The sequence below is a fragment of the Bufo gargarizans genome, unplaced genomic scaffold, assembly GCF_014858855.1.
Source record: "Bufo gargarizans isolate SCDJY-AF-19 unplaced genomic scaffold, ASM1485885v1 original_scaffold_1808_pilon, whole genome shotgun sequence".
Taxonomy (NCBI): Eukaryota; Metazoa; Chordata; class Amphibia; order Anura; family Bufonidae; genus Bufo; species Bufo gargarizans.
In genome coordinates, this window is record NW_025334526.1 from 117,535 (window position 1) to 140,157 (window position 22,623).

At 48.7% G+C, this 22,623-nt stretch overlaps 1 protein-coding gene across 1 annotated transcript in view; it reads right to left on the reverse strand.

Moving 5' to 3' along the window:
• Positions 1-22,623, reverse strand: part of VTI1A (vesicle transport through interaction with t-SNAREs 1A) — a 139,788-nt gene that overhangs the window by 25,516 nt on the left and 91,649 nt on the right. Inside the window, exon 5 of the mRNA XM_044274546.1 lies at positions 8,568-8,652. Coding sequence (XP_044130481.1) covers positions 8,568-8,652 — 85 coding nt within the window. The remainder of the gene's footprint in view (positions 1-8,567; positions 8,653-22,623) is intronic.

A 22,623-nucleotide genomic window follows, 5' to 3' on the forward strand; every position in this document is an offset into this window, starting at 1 on the left:
ATGATAAAGTACATAGAGGATATACTATACTGGACTGTAGTATTCAGGGTAAATTGCCGTGCTGGCACTTTGCTATAAATAAGTGGGTTTTGGGTTGCAGTTTGGGCACTCGGCCTCTAAAAGGTTCGCAATCACTGATATAGGGTATGTGTGAAGGGTCAGATGGACAGGGGAGGGGGTATAGAGCAATATAACAGTCATTGGGATGTCAATATGTATATTTACATGCATGTGTGGATATGTTAATGTATGCTGATATATATTAACACCGGTACATGGGAGTATATAATATATATACAGGTCCTTCTAAAAAAATTTGCATATTGTGATAAAGTTCATTATTTTCTGTAATTACTGATAAACATTAGACTTTCATATATTTTAGATTCATTACACACAACTGAAGTAGTTCAAGCCTTTTATTGTTTTAATATTGATGATTTTGGCCACAGCTCATGAAAACCCAAAATTCCTATCTCAAAAAATTAGCATATTTCATCCGACCAATAAAAGAAAAGTGTTTTTAATGCAAAAAAAGTCAACCTTCAAATAATTATGTTCAGTTCTGCACTCAATACTTGGTCGGGAATCCTTTTGCAGAAATGACCGCTTCAATGCGGCGTGGCATGGAGGCCATCAGCCTGTGGCACTGCTGAGGTGTTATGGAGGCCCAGGAGGCTTCACTGCGGCGTGGCATGGAGGCCATCAGCCTGTGGCACTGCTGAGGTGTTATGGAGGCCCAGGAGGCTTCAATGCGGCGTGGCATGGAGGCAATCAGCCTGTGGCACTGCTGAGGTATTATGGAGTCCCAGGAGGCTTCGATAGCGGCGTGGCATGGAGGCAATCAGCCTGTGGCACTGCTGAGGTGTTATGGAGGCCCAGGATGCTTCAATGCGGCGTGGCATGGAGGCAATCAGCCTGTGGCACTGCTGAGGTGTTATGGAGGCCCAGGATGCTTTAATGCGGCGTGGCATGGAGGCAATCAGCCTGTGGCACTGCTGAGGTGTTATGGAGGCCCAGGATGCTTCAATGCGGCGTGGCATGGAGGCCATCAGCCTGTGGCACTGCTGTGGTGTTATGGAGGCCCAGGATGCTTCACTGCGGCGTGGCATGGAGGCCATCAGCCTGTGGCACTGCTGAGGTGTTATGGAGGCCCAGGAGGCTTCGATAGCGGCGTGGCATGGAGGCAATCAGCCTGTGGCACTGCTGAGGTGTTATGGAGGCCCAGGATGCTTCAGTGCGGCGTGGCATGGAGGCAATCAGCCTGTGGCACTGCTGAGGTGTTATGGAGGCCCAGGATGCTTCAATGCGGCGTGGCATGGAGGCCATCAGCCTGTGGCACTGCTGAGGTGTTATGGAGGCCCAGGATGCTTCAATGCGGCGTGGCATGGAGGCCATCAGCCTGTGGCAGGTGCCAGGTCGTGCTGAAAAATGACATCTTCATCTCCATAAAGCTTTTCAGCAGATGGAAGCATGAAGTGCTCCACAATCTCCTGATAGCGGCTGCATTGACCCTGCCCTTGATAAAACACAGTGGACCAACACCAGCAGCTGACATGGCCCCCCAGACCATCACTGACTGTGGGGACTTGACACTGGACTTCAGGCATTTTGGCATTTCCCTCTCCCCAGTCTTCCTCCAGACTCTGGCACCTTGATTTCCGAATGACATGCAACAGTCCAGTGCTGCTTCTCTGTAGCCCAGGTCAGGCGCTTCTGCCGCTGTTTCTGGGGAATGCGGCACCTGTAGCCCATTTCCTGCACACGCCTGTACACGGGGGCTCTGGATGCTTCTACTCCAGACTCAGTCCACTGCTTCCGCAGGTCCCCCAAGGTCTGGAATCGCTCCTTCTCCACAATCTTCCTCAGGGTCCGGTCACCTCTTCTCGTTGTGCAGCGTTTTCTGCCACACTTTTTCCTTCCCGCAGACTTCCCACTGAGGGTCCTTGGTACAGCACTCTGGGAACAGCCTATTCGGTCAGACATGTCTTTCTGTGTCTTACCCTCTTGCTTGAGGGGTCAATGATGGCCTTCTGGACAGCAGTCAGGTCGGCAGTCTTACCCATGATTGCGGTTTTGAGTAATGAACCAGGCTGGGAGTTTTTAAAAGCCTCAGGAATCTTTTGCAGGTGTTTAGAGTTAATTAGTTGATTCAGATGATTAGGTTAATAGCTCGTTTAGAGAACCTTTTCATGATATGCTAATTTTTTGAGATAGGAAATTTGGGTTTTCATGAGCTGTGGCCAAAATCATCAATATTAAAACAATAAAAGGCTTGAACTTCTTCAGTTGGTGTGTAATGAATCTAAAATATATGAAAGTCTAATGTTTATCAGCACATTACAGAAAATAATGAACTTTATCACAATATGCTAATTTTTTGAGAAGGACCTGTATACACATACACACACGTTGGATGCATGTGTGGCTGTAGGACCATATTCAAGGATGCACCACTAATGAGGCCAGATCAGGCAGGGGCAAGAGGGGCGCAGCTGAAGGGCCATGGGCAATGAGCGCTTTCATTGTGGCAAAGAGTTAGGTTAAGAAATTGGCATTCGGGGGGAAGGGAGCCGTTTCAGCTTTTGCCTCAGGCAGCAAAAAGGCTAGGTGCACCCTTACCATATATATGTGTATATACACACTAGCAGAAGCACTGACCGTATCCCCCATAACAGTGACCTCTACAGCACCCCGCCCCACTGTCTGCTGAGCTGTGTATCTAATCCTATGTGATACTGCCTGCTGAGCTGTGTATCTAATCCTATGTGATACTGTCTGCTGAGCTGTGTATCTAATCCTATCCTGTGTGATACTGCCTACTGAGCTGTGTATCTAATCCTATCCTATGTGATACTGTCTGCTGAGCTGTGTATCTAATCCTATCCTGTGTGACACTGTCTGCTGAGCTGTGTATCTAATCCTATCCTGTGTGATACAGTCTGCTGAGCTGTGTATCTAATCCTATCCTGTGTGATACTGTCTGCTGAGCTGTGTATCTAATCCTATCCTATGTGATACTGTCTGCTGAGCTGTGTATCTAATCCTATGTGATACTGTCTGCTGAGCTGTGTATCTAATCCTCTCCTGTGTGATACAGTCTGCTGAGCTGTGTATCTAATCCTATGTGATACTGTCTGCTGAGCTGTGTATCTAATCCTATCCTGTGTGATACTGTCTGCTGAGCTGTGTATCTAATCCTATCCTGTGTGATACTGTCTGCTGAGCTGTGTATCTAATCCTATGTGATACTGTCTGCTGAGCTGTGTATCTAATCCTCTCCTGTGTGATACTGCCTGCTGAGCTGTGTATCTAATCCTTGCTGAGCTGTGTATCTAATCATTTCATGTGTGATACTGTCTGCTGTGTATCTAAGTCTATTGTGCGATACTGCCTGCTGAGCTGTGTATCTAATCCTTGCTGAGCTGTGTATCTAATCCTATCATGTGTGATACTGTCTGCTGTGTATCTAAGTCTATTGTGTGATACTGTCTGCTGAGCTGTGCATGTCGTCGTGTAGCCCTAGCCTATGGCCTCATGCACACGACATACACCAATGAAAGTCTATGGGGCAATTCGCCGTTCTTTTAACGGCCAGTGAATAGCGTCCGTCCAAAAATAAGACATGTCCTATTTTTGGCCATTTTCACGGTCAGGCGGACCCATTGAATTCAATGGGACCGTTTTTAACGGCTGATTGACAGGAGTGCAACCGTCTAACGGCTGTTAAAAACGGGTACACTTTACCCAGGCCATTTAGGGGTTAAAAAAAAACCTCACCTCATCCACTTGCTCGCGGTGCGGCAGTCTCTTCTCTCTTCATTGAGCAGGACCTGCCAAAGGACCTGCAATATGCGTGGTGACATAACCACATGGGAGCGCGCAGTGACGTCACCGCGCACTTTCGGCAGGTCCCGTTCAGTAAAGAGAGAAGAGACTGCTGCAGTGCGAGCAAGTGGATAAGGTACGTTTTTTTTTGGGGGGGGGGAGGGGTTTTGCTGTGGGACACTATGGGGGCATTATTTAAACCATGGGGGACATTATAAAGCTGGGGTCGTTAAAAATAAAATAAAAAAATCACACACTATGGGGGACATTATTTAAGATAGGGTCCTACATTGGGGGCATTATTAAAGCTGGAAGCGATAAAAAATAAAATAAAAATCATACACTATGGGGGACATTATTTTATCAAGGGGCCTACATGGGGGACATTATTAAAGCAGGGGACAGTAAAAAAAAAAAAAATCCTACACTATGGGGGACATTATTTTAGCTGGGGGCCTACCATCCTGTGGGTGTTCTGAGAAGGGTGGGTCTAGAAATTACTGCCAATCAAATTCATCCATTTTTCATGTCTGTTTTAACGGACATTAAAAACAAACACATGGCCAGAAAATGGATGCACACACTGATGCAAAATGGCCATGAAAAACTGGCCTAAAGCTGACCTACAGCAGTGAAAAAAATGCCTGGGTTGTTATGGAAACCTGGAGTAAAACTGTGTGTATGTGGAGACTAAGAGCCTGCGAGCTTTTATTAGCAGTTGGGATATGAGTGAAAGACTTGCAGGCTTCTATTGGCTAATGCAGGTAATTATTTGGGAATATCTCAAGAACGGTACGTCTGAGAGAGATGAGACCTGCTCTAAAACCTTCCCGGACACCTGATGTACCTGTGGGCCAAATTTGGTGAAGATCGGTCCAGTCGTTTGGTCGCGCACAGAGAACAGACATCCAGACAGACAAACTAATTTCCTGAAATATTCCCAAAAAATGACCTGCATTAGCCAATACAAGCCCCTAACTGCCATACACACGGTCACATGTCCCTTATCGGCCAATAGAAGCTCAGCTCGCAGGCCCTTAGTCTCCACATACACACAGTTTTACTCCAGGTTTCCATAACAACCCAGCCATTTTTCTTCACTGCTGTAGGTCCGCTTTAGGCTAGGGCTACAGGACGATAATAAGTCGCACGACACATAGGCCACAGCTACATTGCTACATGCATCCATCTTGGATGGATTTTTTACGACTGTTGTGTCGCAGTCGCAGTATGTCGCAGTGCAACTTCATAGCCTATCATTATAAAAGTTGTTGAGAGAAAATGTTGCGCAACACGTCATCGTGTAGCCCTAGCATTAAAGGGGCAGGGCACTGCGGAGGTCACTGTTAAAGGGGCGGGCACTGTGGAGGTCACTGTTAAAGGGGCGGGTACTGTGAAGGTCACTGTCAAGGGAGTAGGGTGCTTTGAAACTCACTGTTAAAGGAGCGGGCTGCTGTGAAAGTCAAAGTTAAGGGGATGGGCTGCTGTGGAGGTTCCATTTTAAAGTGGTGGGGCACTGTGGGGGGGGGGGTCAGTGTCAAGGGGTGGGGGCTGTGGAGTTCATTGTTAAAGGGGTGGGGTGCTGTAGAGGTCACTGTTATGGGGGATACTGTGTATATCTTTTAACGACACACACAAAAATAAAATTAAATAGATGAAATATACCGGTGCGAAGCTACGTCATTCTGCTAGTAAGAGATATATACATATGCACACACACACACGCATTGTGTACGTACAGTGTATGGCTGTAGATAAGTGTAGGTATGTGGGTGTATATGTATGTGCAGATATACTGGTATATATATATATAAAAAAAAAAAAAAAAAAAGAAAAAACACAGGCGGCACCACCCTTAGTATATGGGTGCAAAATCCAAGGACGGCAGCAGGTGCTTACCCCACGTTTGTAGATACAAAAAATTGGACTGCACTCCCAGCAATTCGTGAAGAAAATCTGAGTTTATTCACCCATCTGTGGCAAAGCGACGTTTCGGCTCCAACTGAGCCTTTCTCAAGCTGGTATATATATATATATATATATATTATTTTTTTTAAGGTCTACATATATGTATTCATCCAGCCTAGAATATGGCCATATATGAGAATGTATGACATGTGGAGCAGGTGTGCCCATGAGTCAGTGCAGTATATGGCGCATGCAGTCGGTGACAAGTTTCTGACACCCATGAGTGGGGATGAAGCCCTTCCCAGCTGGCGTCCCCCTCGGAAAGGCTCGGGAGCTCCGGCTCAGCGGGGATATGAATATTGCTCTCGTCCTTCTCACTTACAATTTCCAGGCGAGGCAGACGTTCCCTTCCCTCCCATCACACCGACCTTTGAAATGCGGAGCCTGCCATGCTGCTACCTGTCAGATGTAGTTTTTCTATCAGAATCCGGGCAGAAGTTTTTTCTTTTCGCCTGTTACTTCAGACGCTGGTGCGATGGGAGGGGAGCTCCAAGACCATCTTTGAAAACTGGTTTCAAAGTTAGAGGAGGCATAAAAGGAAGGGGAAGGAGCGATGCCTGCGCTGTAAAGCCGCAGCCATGTACTAAAGACTGAAGTTCTGCTCAGGAACACAGTCCAGGGGGGTGAGAGGAGGGAGTAGGAAGCCACACGAGCATGCCTGCACCTAACATATAGGAGAAGGAAAGGTATGCATAGTGTGTTTACACTGCCGAGCAGCTCAGTGTGGGAGGGGCTACAGTGATTGACAGCTCTGCCCTGCCATGCCACAGTCCTGTGCTGAGCAGAATTTCCAATGATATAATGGAGATGAGTGAGGGGATCCAGAAGGCAATGTGCACCCTCATTCTAGGGCACTGAGCCTTCTGCCCCCTGGTGGCCAACTGTGCATCCAGTGTGAACTTGGCCTAATAAGTACAGAGCCAGTCATCACACGGTGCATGCAGCTGCTCGGGGCCTTCATCAGAGCAGGATGTGAAGACCATGGCTCTAAAGAGGTCAGGTGTAGGGGTGCCAGCAAGGTGAAGGATACGAGGGCGCCTTTATGTAAGAAGACCTCCATGCACACCATTATCTCTTACATGACGGCCTGCACCGCTCTCTTCAACCACGCTGTGCAGTACCTGCTTTTGGCCTGTAGGTGTCACTAATCTTAATAAATTATTATAATAATAATAATAATAATAATAATAATAATCTTCTTGATAATTATGCGTTTCATGAAATGGTTAATGAGTTTGGGATTAGTCGCAGTTCCGACGCTTCGGGCGCACTGACCCTTCAGGCCTGAGATTGGGTTTTCCCGCAATGTAAGAACATAATAGCCGTGCCCGGATGCATAAAATGAGCATTATCCTCCAAATGAAATCATCTCAAGCGTTTTCATGTGAATATCTTAATCCTAATGTAAAAATAACCGCCGTCGCCAGGCTTTACACCCTCGCCGTACGCGCATGGCGTCAATGTGACAGGCGGGCCGCGAGCGCGCTATTTATGAACACATCAGTGAACGCACCGTCATTAGACGCCAAGAGCAAAAATCGAGTGTCAGGCAACTCGCTAATTTCCACACCACGGAACTAAACTGCTCTGCACGTTACCCAGAACCTGCGCATCGGTGACAGCTGATTAGTGAGATGATGGCGCCGGGAGACGCAGCGTGGAAGCGTGCCCAGCGACGGGCGCAGGAGCAACATTTGGTCAATTAATTCATTATAAGCTCCAATTTGGTTCCTCGAGAGGAAGGAATTCAGAGCTCAATCACAATGCACGCTGCTGGAATCATATCATGTCCTATGCTCTAGTCACATCCAGAGCTGCATTCAAAACCTGCCTAATCCGCTGTTTATCTCCCACAATGCAATGTCCCAGAGTGCAGTGTACTGCAGCTGTAAGGACTGTGAGCTCTCATGGCCGACGCAGCAATCAAACTACAGCTTTGGATGTGACTGGAGCAGAAGACTCCATAGAACTCTGTGCAATTTGCATGCAGGATTTAGAATGTCGCTGACTGATATATATATATGTAGATTATAACAGTGATAATCTGCATAAGTCTGTGCCCCCCGGATACCTGGAATATCTGCAGTATGTGTAATTGCACAGTCGGGAGCCATCGCAGCTCAGAGGATTCGCCTTTGTTATGTGCTGGTTTGTTAAAGGGGTTCTCCCATGAAATACGGTATATTCTGCAGATTTCAAACCAGCGCCTGGATCTAAATACTTTAGGAATTGCATGTGATTAAAATTTTAGTATAGCCACTGAGTTATTCAATACTATGCATTGCTAAGGTGGACGCACATGCTCAGTTCCATTCTTCAACTACCTCCTGAGCTGTTAAAGGGAGCAATCTGAAGCAGAAAGGACACGCCCCTGAGGTGCAGAAGAAAGGACACACACCCTGAGCTGTGATAGGGAGAGATCTGAAGCAGAAAGGACACGCCCCTGAGGTGCCAGCTAGATATACATTTATCAAAGCAAGTGGAGCAATAAATGGGGAGATCTCTGGGTCCATATGAGATACAGACCGGCATGTACTATATGATGTCGTATTATCATTATAAGTCAAGGAGGGTCTTCGTGAACACGGGTTCACCTCATACCTAATACCGCCGAGGATCACATACTGAGGCTGTTATGAAGGAACCCATCAACATGCAGGTCATGGCGAACACGCCGGCCTTGTGACACCTCTATTCCCCATACAAGTATTCACTGATGAGCAGCACGTGTCGCTCATCTCATGCACAACTGGCGCCGTCAGGACACTTACCGGTCTCCACGGCTATCTGGTACCCGGCTTCCAGCCTCCGTGATGACCTCTCCAGCCTCTCCGTGTTATCCAACAGATGAGCCCTCTGCAAAAAAAAAAAAAAAAGGGAAAAAAAAACCGTAAGAAAATAAAACACAAATTTTACAAGGATCAAACAAAGGTGTCAGGTTGTCAGGTGGAGGTTCACCAAAGTCGCTTCTCTAATTAATCAATTAAAATGTTAGAATGTAAAACTCCGGAAGGAGGCAAAGCCTTTCATGTGCTAAGCCAGAACAAGTCCCCCCCGCGGGTGCGGGCGCCTCTGATCGATACAGGAGGTGGGTGAGGGCCTCCGCTAGGTAGGATTTAAACCCTTTGGCTTACTTTAAAGCTGCAAAAGACTTTCAATGCCCAACGCTTCTCGGCGGCAAATTATCGTATTTTTTTTATCTTGATTCTTATTAATTAGGATGCCAGATGAAGCTTCCATGTCTGACACTCCCCGGCTGATCTGAGGCATCGTTATGTGTCGCCCGTGCCTCGCCTCTGAAGGGTTCATACATTAAGAGGTCAATGTAAGAGAGAAAATCAGAAGGCAGGCTCCAGAGGTCCTCCACTTCGCGTCAGTGCCATATCTTCATAGGCGACGGGGGGCAATTTGGATTTCTCCTCTCCAGTTAAAAAAAGAAGCTGCCCCTGTGCTTCTTGCCCGTATGTGTAGCATCTCCGTCCTGTACGCTGCCCGAGTGCTCGGGAGTAGCTGCCACCTACTATGTCAGCCATACTAGTGCTCAAAGGACTGCTCACACCGTCACTCGGCCATCCATAGGTCCCTCCTCCTCACCTACTAATGTCAGCCATACTAGATTACACAGGACTGCTCACACCGTCACTCGGCCATCCATTAGGTCCCTCCTCCTCACCTACTAATGTCAGCCACACTAGATTACACAGGACTGCTCACACCGTCACTCGGCCATCCATTAGGTCCCTCCTCCTCAGCTACTAATGTCAGCCATACTAGATTACACAGGACTGCTCACACCGTCACTCGGCCATCCATAGGTCCCTCCTCCTCACCTACTAATGTCAGCCATACTAGATTACACAGGACTGCTCACACCGTCACTCGGCCATCCATAGGTCCCTCCTCCTCACCTACTAATGTCAGCCATACTAGATTACACAGGACTGCTCACACCGTCACTCGACCATCCATAGGTCCCTCCTCCTCACCTACTACTGTCAGCCATACTAGATTACACAGGACTGCTCACACCGTCACTCGGCCATCCATAGGTCCCTCCTCCTCACCTACTAATGTCAGCCATACTAGATTACACAGGACTGCTCACACCGTCACTCGGCCATCCATAGGTCCCTCCTCCTCACCTACTAATGTCAGCCATACTAGATTACACAGGACTGCTCACACCGTCACTCGGCCATCCATAGGTCCCTCCTCCTCACCTACTAATGTCAGCCATACTAGATTATACAGGACTGCTCACACCGTCACTCGGCCATCCATAGGTCCCTCCTCCTCACCTATTGTCAGCCATACTAGATTACACAGGACTGCTCACACCGTCACTCGGCCATCCATAGGTCCCTCCTCCTCACCTACTAATGTCAGCCATACTAGATTACACAGGACTGCTCACACCGTCACTCGGCCATCCATAGGTCCCTCCTCCTCACCTACTAATGTCAGCCATACTAGATTACACAGGACTGCTCACACCGTCACTCGGCCATCCATAGGTCCCTCCTCCTCACCTACTAATGTCAGCCATACTAGTGCTCAAAGGACTGCTCACACCGTCACTCGGCCATCCATAGGTCCCTCCTCCTCACCTACTAATGTCAGCCATACTAGATTACACAGGACTGCTCACACCGTCACTCGGCCATCCATTAGGTCCCTCCTCCTCAGCTACTAATGTCAGCCATACTAGATTACACAGGACTGCTCACACCGTCACTCGGCCATCCATTAGGTCCCTCCTCCTCAGCTACTAATGTCAGCCATACTAGATTACACAGGACTGCTCACACCGTCACTCGGCCATCCATAGGTCCCTCCTCCTCACCTACTAATGTCAGCCATACTAGATTACACAGGACTGCTCACACCGTCACTCGACCATCCATAGGTCCCTCCTCCTCACCTACTAATGTCAGCCATACTAGATTATACAGGACTGCTCACACCGTCACTCGGCCATCCATAGGTCCCTCCTCCTCACCTATTGTCAGCCATACTAGATTACACAGGACTGCTCACACCGTCACTCGCCATCCATAGGTCCCTCCTCCTCACCTACTAATGTCAGTCCATACTAGATTACACAGGACTGCTCACACCGTCACTCGGCCATCCATAGGTCCCTCCTCCTCACCTACTAATGTCAGCCATACTAGATTACACAGGACTGCTCACACCGTCACTCGGCCATCCATAGGTCCCTCCTCCTCACCTACTAATGTCAGCCATACTAGATTAAACAGGACTGCTCACACCGTCACTCGGCCATCCATTAGGTCCCTCCTCCTCAGCTACTAATGTCAGCCATACTAGATTACACAGGACTGCTCACACCGTCACTCGGCCATCCATAGGTCCCTCCTCCTCACCTACTAATGTCAGCCATACTAGATTACACAGGACTGCTCACACCGTCACTCGGCCATCCATAGGTCCCTCCTCCTCAGCTACTAATGTCAGCCATACTAGATTACACAGGACTGCTCACACCGTCACTCGGCCATCCATAGGTCCCTCCTCCTCAGCTACTAATGTCAGCCATACTAGATTACACAGGACTGCTCACACCGTCACTCGGCCATCCATAGGTCCCTCCTCCTCACCTACTAATGTCAGTCATACTAGATTACACAGGACTGCTCACACCGTCACTCGGCCATCCATAGGTCCCTCCTCCTCACCTACTAATGTCAGCCATACTAGTGCTCAAAGGACTGCTCACACCGTCACTCGGCCATCCATAGGTCCCTCCTCCTCACCTACTAATGTCAGCCATACTAGATTACACAGGACTGCTTACACCGTCACTCGCCCATCCATAGGTTCCTCCTCCTCAGCTACTAATGTCAGCCATACTAGATTACACAGGACTGCTCACACCGTCACTCGGCCATCCATAGGTCCCTCCTCCTCACCTACTAATGTCAGCCATACTAGATTACACAGGACTGCTCACACCGTCACTCAGCCATCCATAGGTTCCTCCTCCTCAGCTTCCTTGTCACCTACTAATGTCAGCAATACTAGTGCGCAAAGGACTGCTCACACCGTCACTCGGCCATCCATAGGTCCCTCCTCCTCACCTACTAATGTCAGCCATACTAGATTACACAGGACTGCTCACACCGTCACTCGGCCATCCATAGGTTCCTCCTCCTCAGCTTCCTTGTCACCTACTAATGTCAGTCATACTAGATTACACAGGACTGCTCACACCGTCACTCACCCATCCATAGGTTCCTCCTCCTCAGCTTCTTTGGTACCTACACTAGTCAGCCATACTAGATTACACAGGACTGCTCACACCGTCACTCGGCCATCCATAGGTTCCTCCTCCTCACCTACTAATGTCAGCCATACTAGATTACACAGGACTGCTCACACCGTCACTCGGCCATCCATAGGTCCCTCCTCCTCACCTACTAATGTCAGCCATACTAGATTACACAGGACTGCTCACACCGTCACTCGGCCATCCATAGGTCCCTCCTCCTCACTTACTAATGTCAGCCATACTAGATTACACAGGACTGCTCACACCGTCACTCGGCCATCCATAGGTCCCTCCTCCTCACCTACTAATGTCAGCCATACTAGATTACACAGGACTGCTCACACCGTCACTCGGCCATCCAAAGGTCGCTCCTCCTCACCTACTAATGTCAGCCATACTAGATTACACAGGACTGCTCACACCGTCACTCGGCCATCCATAGGTTCCTCCTCCTCAGCTTCCTTGGTACCTACTAATGTCAGCCATACTAGATTACACAGGACTGCTCACACCGTCAATCGGCCATCCATAGGTTCCTCCTCCTCAGCTTCCTTGGTACCTACTAATGTCAGCCATACTAGATTACACAGGACTGCTCACACCGTCACTCAGCCATCCAAAGGTTCGTCCTACTCAGCTAGCTTGGTACCTACACTAGTCAGCCATACTAGATTACACAGGACTGCTCACACCGTCACTCGGCCATCCAAAGGTTCGTCCTACTCAGCTAGCTTGGTACCTACACTAGTCAGCCATACTAGATTACACAGGACTGCTCACACCGTCACTCGGCCATCCATAGGTTCCTCCTCCTCAGCTTACTTGGTACCTACACTAGTCAGCCATACTAGATTACACAGGACTGCTCACACCGTCACTCGGCCATCCATAGGTCCTTCCTCCTCAGCTTACTTGGTACCTACACTAGTCAGCCATACTAGATTACACAGGACTGCTCACACCGTCACTCGGCCATCCATAGGTCCCTCCTCCTCAGCTTACTTGGTACCTACACTAGTCAGCCATACTAAATTACACAGGACTGCTCACACCGTCACTCGGCCATCCATAGGTCCTTCCTCCTCAGCTTACTTGGTACCTACACTAGTCAGCCATACTAGATTACACAGGACTGCTCACACCGTCACTCGGCCATCCATAGGTCCTTCCTCCTCAGCTTACTTGGTACCTACACTAGTCAGCCATACTAGATTACACAGGACTGCTCACACCGTCACTCGGCCATCCATAGGTCCTTCCTCCTCAGCTTACTTGGTACCTACACTAGTCAGCCATACTAGATTACACAGGACTGCTCACACCGTCACTCGGCCATCCATAGGTCCCTCCTCCTCAGCTTACTTGGTACCTACACTAGTCAGCCATACTAGATTACACAAGACTGCTCACTCCGTCGCCCATTGGTGAGCCTTCAACTTCTTTATAGTGAGAAGATGGAAGGAAGGATTGCTGAAAAGTGTGACTGGGCAATGCTTTTCAAGATAAACACGTTATGACCTGAGATTCACACTCACAAACGGTACGACCTGGGGTTCATACTCACAAACGGTACGACCTGGGGTTCATACTCACAAACGGTACGACCTGGGGTTCATACTCACAAACGGGACGACATGGTTCTCATACTCACAAACGGGACGACATGGTTCTCATACAAACGGTACGACCTGGGGTTCATACTCACAAACGGTACGACCTGGGATGTACACTCACCAATTGGCACAGTAACCCTGTCTGTGCTAAACAGTTTTTTTGTAAATGTCCTGAAAAACTATTTTAGATGAACGTTGCAGAAAACATTAATTAATGGCGAGGTTGCTTATGTAGCATTTCCATTAGTCTCCCTCAGGGTTTGCCAACATACAAACCTACGGGTACAAGTGGCGCAAACGGTGTGGATTCTCTGCAGTGGAATTATGTGCCACATTTTACGTAGCACTACCACTATTCTCTATCCTGTTAGAAAGGTGCATGATGTAAACTGCAGTGAAGAAAATCTTCTCACCAGTTACTGTATTTGGGAGTTATAACCTCCTTTCTGATCCTCAGCTGCTTCATGTGACCAACACTTTGATCTCCAAGGACAGGAAGTCATTTACTTTTTCTTTGATTCCTATGAGACTGACAGTGAGGACCCCAGAGGAATAGAGAGAGAAACTGGCTTCCTGGCCGCACATAAGATGCTGTGTTATGTGGAGAGTCAGAGTACTCGTCACATGACACAGCTGAGGATCAGAAGGGAGGTTATAACTCAAAAATACAGTCACTTGTGAGAAGATTTCCCTCACTACAATTTACATCATGTACCTTTCTAACAGGTCGGAGAATATAATTTTTTTGTGGGAGTGCTACTTTAAGGTTTGTCCACATAGGGGGGTACAGTGAGGGGTAGCCGCTGCTTCCAGCAAATTGCCCGGTGTTTTACAATAGCAGATACTTTAAGAAAGCTCATTTACATCCTGCAAAAAGAAAGCCTGCAGCATAAACTGACCCGTGTGCGGATTGTAAATTTTCAGCAGTCAATTTACGCTGCAGATTTCCACACAGGGCAAAACCCGAAGCAAAGCTGCAACAAAATCCTCATGTAACTCATGCCGATTTTGCTGGGGATTAGTTGAGGGTTTTGCTGCAGATCGATCACAGAATTCTCAGCAAATTGTACCAAATGCCATTCTGCACAGCAGCAGCAGCAGCAGCAAAGTGGGTGAGATTTTCCCACTATAAATCCGCCCATACCTGGATACAGTCTGGACTTTTAATCTGCACCCTGCAGCGTCTATAATTACACATTGTTAAAAAAAGCCAAGAAATAATTTGTTTTGATACAATTTTATAAAATGTATTCATTTAATATATAACGTATTCACTTCCATCTTTGTAGCCATTGAAATGATTATTTTTTTCCCCCTCTTTAAACACATTTTCGGTCTTTCAAACGATCCCAAGTTTCAGCGTCAAAACGCCATTTAAATAGGTAAAATAAAATTTTGTAATTAGCTGTAAATCTCTGCCAATTTTACGTGATGTGGCTGAGATTTTAGTCCTTGCGACTGCAAAAGAAGCAAATAAAAAATGCCCGGAATATATCGAACACTTGAGAAGTGCAAGCTCTTGTGCCAAGTCTTCCCTCTGCACAGCTGCAATATGCAAAGAAAGGCGTAAATCCTAACGCTTCTCAGCATTTCCATTAGTCATGTGTCTTATTGTCTCCGTACTGCGCTCCCTGCTGCGGGATTGAGCGCAAGCTCTGCGTCACAGCCGTGGTCAAACGAAATGCTCTGAACCTCCTCGTACCGATGCATACTAACAAATGCATTAGAAAATGGAAGAAGAAATCCGCATCTTGCAGTCCGTCCCCAGCGCCCCCTCCCCTCTCCTTCTGCTAGGTCTAAAAAAAATGGAAATAAAACTTGTACCGCGTGACAGATGCCATTTCAATGCAAACGATTCCCCCAAAAAAGGCTGAATTCTAATAAATAATAACAATAACTGTAATGACGATGATGAAAAAGGAGGCGTTGCGGATTTAATGTGAGTGGATGTCTTGTGAAGCGAGACCCCCGGCTCTAATGAGCCCCTGCGGATGGCAGGCATGCGAGCTGTATTGACACGCACACTTAAGCTAATACACCTAGACCAGTGTCTCGGAGCTGTAGCAGCTGGGGATGCTGACAGAATATCTCGCTTCCATCTTCAAAGGGAGGAAGTGATTAGTATGTTATCATTACCATTCAAAACGTGATTTCCCCGATTCCCTTCTGGCATAGGTGACACATCTCTGAGATGCAGGCCAGAGCAGGGAGGTAACTGCAGCCACATCAAAGCTCTCCTTGATATTCCTCTGCCGGCTCGGGGTGCCTGTGTGTTGGCTGGGGAGTGGGCGAGAGAAGCAAATCATTAAAACAATGCATTTACATCAGCACAGATAAAATCCGCGCTGAAGGTCAGGAAGCTGCCACAACCGGGCCGGCGTAATTACTTCAATCACCCGAGACAGGTCTATAGTGACGATTGGGAGATACGGGGTCCGTTTATTGGCGCTGAGGACGGTGGTGGGGCTGCAATTAAAAGCAATCATCTCCTAATAACAATTATGTGACCTAATTCATCTCATTTCTCTTCATTGGAAGCGAAGGTGCCGCAGTCATTAGGTTTCATTAGACACCTAAACGCTAACAACTGATACGAGCGATTCCGACGATGACACAGAAGAGTCCAAACTATCAGACGTCCGATAAGGCCTCATGCACACGACCGTTGTTTTATTCCGTGTCCGTTGCGACGTTTTTCTGCAGACCCATTGATTTTCAATTGGTCCGTTGAAAACTCGGCTAATGCACCATTTGCCATTCGAATCTGTGATCCGTGGTTCCAGTTCGTTAAAAAAATATAACCGGTCGTATTATTTCTGCGGAAAACGGTTCGCAGACCTATTCAAGTCAATGGGACCTCTAAAAAACACGGAGGCATACGAGATTGTCATCCGCGCATCCGTTTTATCCCTATCATTTGCATGGTAAATCTGTCTTAGACTTTTTATAACATTCCTTTATGTCTGGTGGTCCTCTAAAAATAACGGAAGACACACGGAAACGGATCACGGAACAACGGAACCCCGTTTTACGGACCACAAAAGTACAGGATACAGGATAATGACGCGCTGACACTCGGGGTGCAGGATAATGACGCGCTGACGCTCGGGGTGCAGGATAATGACGCGCTGACGCTCGGGGTGCAGGATAATGACGCGCTGACGCTCGGGGTGCAGGATAATGACGCGCTGACGCTCGGGGTGCAGGATAATGACGCTGACACTCGGGGTACAGGAGAATGACGCTGACACTCGGGGTACAGGAGAATGACGCTGACACTCAGGGTACAGGAGAATGACGCTGACACTCGGGGTACAGGAGAATGACGCTGACACTCGGGGTGCAGGATAATGACGCGCTGACACTCGGGGTACAGGAGAATGACGCGCTGACACTCGGGGTACAGGAGAATGACGCGCTGACACTCGGGGTACAGGAGAATGACGCGCTGACACTCGGGGTACAGGAGAATGACGCGCTGACACTCGGGGTGCAGGATAATGACGCGCTGACACTCGGGGTACAGGAGAATGACGCGCTGACACTCGGGGTACAGGAGAATGACGCGCTGACACTCGGGGTACAGGAGAATGACGCGCTGACACTCGGGGTGCAGGATAATGACGCGCTGACACTCGGGGTACAGGAGAATGACGCGCTGACACTCGGGGTACAGGAGAATGACGCGCTGACACTCGGGGTACAGGAGAATGACGCGCTGACACTCGGGGTACAGGAGAATGACGCACTGACACTCGGGGTACAGGAGAATAACGCGCTGACACTCGGGGTACAGGAGAATGACGCTGACACTCGGGGTACAGGAGAATGACGCTGACACTCGGGGTACAGGAGAATGACGCTGACACTCGGGGTACAGGAGAATGACGCTGACACTCGGGGTACAGGAGAATGACGCTGACACTCGGGGTGCAGGATAATGACGCGCTGACACTCGGGGTGCAGGATAATGACGCGCTGACACTCGGGGTGCAGGATAATGACGCGCTGACACTCGGGGTGCAGGATAATGACGCGCTGACACTCGGGGTGCAGGATAATGACGCGCTGACACTCGGGGTGCAGGATAATGACGCGCTGACATTCGGGGTGCAGGATAATGACGCGCTGACATTCGGGGTGCAGGATAATGACGCGCTGACACTCGGGGTACAGGAGAATGACGCTGACACTCTGGGTACAGGATAATGACGCTGACACTCGGGGTACAGGATAATGACGCTGACACTCGGGGTACAGGATAATGACGCTGACACTCGGGGTACAGGATAATGACGCTGACACTCGGGGTACAGGATAATGACGCTGACACTCGGGGTACAGGAGAATGACGCTGACACTCGGGGTACAGGAGAATGACGCTGACACTCGGGGTACAGGAGAATGACGCTGACACTCGGGGTGCAGGAGAATGACGCTGACACTCGGGGTACAGGAGAATGACGCTGACACTCGGGGTACAGGAGAATGACGCTGACACTCGGGGTACAGGAGAATGACGCTGACACTCGGGGTACAGGAGAATGACGCTGACACTCGGGGTACAGGAGAATGACGCTGACACTCGGGGTACAGGAGAATGACGCTGACACTTGTAGATGCTGGCCTTGGTCGGATTCAAACCTGGGACCCCAGCGTTATTATATTGGTGTGCGGTGACGCTGATGATATGGCGGCACGTTCCCCGCTCTGGTGACACAGATTACACACTGGCGGTGAGACGCTGTACACTGAAGCACTAATTGTAGAATTCAGGAGAACTGTCAAAGAAGAATCTGCTCTGATAATGAAGAGATGCGCGCGGCTTGTGCTCAATTTTATGCAAATCTGCAATTAAATTATAATCTGCAAACAATCCCAGAAGATGAAACGGAGGCAGATCCGCCCGGCGCAGATAATGGGAGTCTTATTTGTATTTTTCTATGTACAGATATAAGGTATTACAGGACATCATCCGGCGGCCGAAGGTCAGGACCCCAGAGGAATCTGTAATAACACCCGGACCCTAAGATCAGTCACATTACAGCGAACGCTCAGCCGGGAGAAGTGCCAGCCTGAGGATCGGAAGAGAAAAATCAGGGGTTAAAACCTAAAATAGGTAAACAGAGAAAATGAAGAATTAGGGTTGATTACGGAAGGTGCAGGAACATAACCTCACGAGCAGCGACTGTCATGGAGAAAGTAAATCCAGTAAAGAGCGGAAACCTGTCTGCAGCCAATCCTCAAAATCAGCCGCAGGCGTCGGATGAGGTGCAGGTCTGCAGCCCGCACCGCCACGGATCGGCACACCGTCATTCAGTGGGGGCGTTCTCCCTCGGACATGCCACAAATTTCTGCCCAGGCGCTGATGTGGAAACTTTCCCATGCGCATGAGCAGGGTTGTGGAAACCCCTTCACATGCAGCGGATGCAGAATGTGTGCTCGTCAGACCCCTTATTGAGCCCTCCGTGAGGGGCTTAGCATGAGGTTGAGCCGACAGCTGTTCTCCCCGAGATCCCAGTACACATGTACACTGGTCCCAGCGATGTCTGGGAATAAACCACTGCCAGACCCCTCCATCTTCTTCAGGGTCCTCAGTCGCAGGTCCAGATGCCTTTGCCCTCCTCCAGGTTCTTCTATCACCTCTAGACCCCTGTATTCTCACTCAGGCTACTCTGTCACCCTGCAGGTTCGTCTGTCCTCTTCCGGGGCCGCGCTGTCCTCTTCCGGGGCCCACCGTTCGCCTCCAGGCTCCTCTGTACGCGTCCACTGGGCAAACTGAAATCCTTTCCCTCATCATCTACCAGTGGGGGGGAGAGCCTGGACACCCCGATACACACAGAGGGTCAGCCGACCGCACCGACACTGAGCGGGTCTGTGATTGGCAGGGCCAGGCAGTGTTCACGTCATCCAGTTTGGCCCTGTCAATCAACATGATTAGGGCGTGGCCAGAGGAGGGATAACGCAGCCTCTAGGAGGCTCATTTGCATAAAGTAAACGTTTATTTTTCATATAGAGAGAAGGGACAACGACCGTCAGCGTCAGCTGCCATTAGAACATGTCTAAAGTCAGAAGCCCTTTAACACGGTCTCAGACGCCAACACCGCCGGTATATGCCCAATGTGAAGACGTGTAGGAGAAGCTCCGTCCTGCAGGAAGAGTTTAAGAAACTTCAAGAATTCTCTTGAAGCTGGGTCCGGGTCGACTGGAAAGGGGGGGGGGGGTTAAAAAAAAGCAGGCTGCTATTGGGGTGGCAACGAAGACGTCCGACTACGTGTAAAGACAATGATAAGGAGGGAACGGAGACGTCACAAGATGGGTTCATAAACTGTACCTATTAGTTTCGTCGTTTTTGTTTTACAGTAGAAAAGCGCCAAACCCTATTAGTAAAAAGTAATAATATGAAGTGTAGCCAATCAGGTCCAAGTACTAGGATAGTCGGTAGATATTGTTACTGCAGAGTAATGTGGGTTATAATAGTTCTCCACCGTCCTACGTCAAAGACAGGTTTCCCATAGCCGATAATAAACATACAAAATATAAAAGGATAAATAAATAAAATTAGTAACTCACTGCACTGGGGGGTGGCCCCTAGGATAAACTCCAGCCACCTGCGGAGCCCGATACCCCCCGTAGCCCTCGTCTGTCTTGCAGTTTGTTTTAATAATTATTTTATTGCTCCTTAAGAAGGGGGATCCTTATACCAATCCCCCGAAACGCGTTGGAAAGAATCTCTAAATAATGAAATTGATCTGAAGCCACCACTGATTGTGCTGCCATCGATATCTACCATCTTACGGGCTCCGCAGGTGTCTGGAGTTTATCCTAGGGGCCACCCCCCAGTGCAGTGAGTTACTCATTTTATTTATTCTTTAATATTTTGTATGTTTATTATCGGCTATGGGAAACCTATCTTTGACGTAGGACGGTGGAGAACTATTATAACCCACATTACTCTGCAGTAACAATATCTACCGACTATCCTAGTACTTGGACCTGATTGGCTACACATCATATTACTATTCTTTACCAATAGGGTTTGGCGCTTTTCTACTGGGGGTAAAACTAAAACGGAAATGACAAAACTAATAGGTGCAGTTTATGAACCCATCTTGGAACGTCTCGACTGGAGGGACAGACAACATTTAACGCAAAAAAGAAAAAAAATTCCACCTACAACGAGAGGAACAAGAAATGCTGGTAGAAAAGAAAAATAATCACCACCCGACTCAGGGAGGTAAAGCGAACAAACAACGGGGGTGTTTTCAGGTGATTACGGAAGGCGACTGCATGGGGGATATCTTCAAGCCGCCGGCACACTCCTTACCTGCGCACACCTACCCGCCTGTCTTTCATTAAACAGAAACAAAAGGAGAAGGCAGACGAGGCGGTGGCGGATCTGGAGGGAGCGCGGCTTTTCTTTCCCCAGATGGTTTGTGCGATGCCTTTGTACCGGCAGACAGGGAAGGTGATTTACTCTCCAGCTGAAGCTTTACACGAAGCTACCGGGAGGAAGTTCTGACGACCAGTTTTTGCACAGTGAAGCATTTGAGATTTAAGTCAGCCAACAAGCTCCTTCCATGAAGGTCCCTCTGTCAGGATTCAACCTAGATCTTAAAATGAAAGGCCGCGGCGACGCTGTGCACATGGCGCTGGCTGCAATAGGCTCCCATTCCTAATGATGGGATTTCTCGCACAAGCCCCATCGGTCCGTAGCGCCGCATGAACGCGGCTGTTAGCACAATCCGGGTTCCCGACACCTGCGATCCACGCTGATGATTTCTGCACTTCGTACGCTTGTTCCAGGAGCACCATTTAGTGAGAGATGGGTGAACGAACAAGTGGTAGACGGGCTGAGGATGAGCGCAGCCATCGGAACGAAGGTGGCGGATACCCTGAAGGTGCAGCCACACGTCGCGCCTCTGCTCTTTTGGATGAGGCAAAAAAACTTATGTGGTTTTTATAACAACTTATCTGTGGTGACGGTTCCCGTCCTTCCACCGACAATAAAGGCTAATTTGGTAGCCCCCACCCGCTGACATTCAAAACACTTTTTTGACATAAGCGAGAAGTACGAGCGGCACAGCCACAACTTCCGGTACTTTTAGCACCAGCCAAAATCGCCCACCGTACCGCCTGAATCACAACACAGGATCGGTGGTGCACGACTCTGTATCACATTTTTACAGGAATCCACTGAAATCGCTCCAGTCATTCAGGCCGAGCTGACCTAACGCTGCAGTGCGTATTATCCACGCGGCTTCTTTTTGTAATAATAGGCGGGGGATTAGGGTACTTTCATACTTGCGTTGTTTGATTCCGGCAGGCCGTTCCGTTGCCTGCAAACTGTATGCAAACTCATGTCATTATCAGGATCCTGATCAGTCTGAAAAATGCACTGCAATACCGGATCCGTTTTCCCGGTGTAATCCGGCAAAACGGATCCGGTATCTATTTTTTCAAATTTTTAAAGGTCTGCAAATGCGCAGAACGGAATACCAGATCCGTCAATGCAGCAATTTGAATGCCGGATCCGGCACTAATACATTCCTATGGAAAAAAATTGCATTCAGGCAAGTGTTCAGTTTTTTTTCGCTGGAGATAAAACCGCAGCATGCTGACGTATTATCTCCGTCCTGAAAAGGCAAAAAGACTGAACTGAAGACGTCCTGATGCATCCTGAACGGATCGCTCTCCATTCAGAATGCATGGGGATATGCCTGATCAGTTATTTTCCGGTATTGAGCCCCTAGGACGGAACTCAGTGCCGGAAAAGAAAACCGCTAGTGTGAAAGTACCCTTAGGCACCAGTTCTAAACCTGCAAAAGTCTGTGTCTCCACATTACCCCCATGTGTCTCCCCCATGTGCTCTATGAGTCTTGGGCAGCCCTTCCCAGACTTTATGGAGTGTTCTCGGACCCG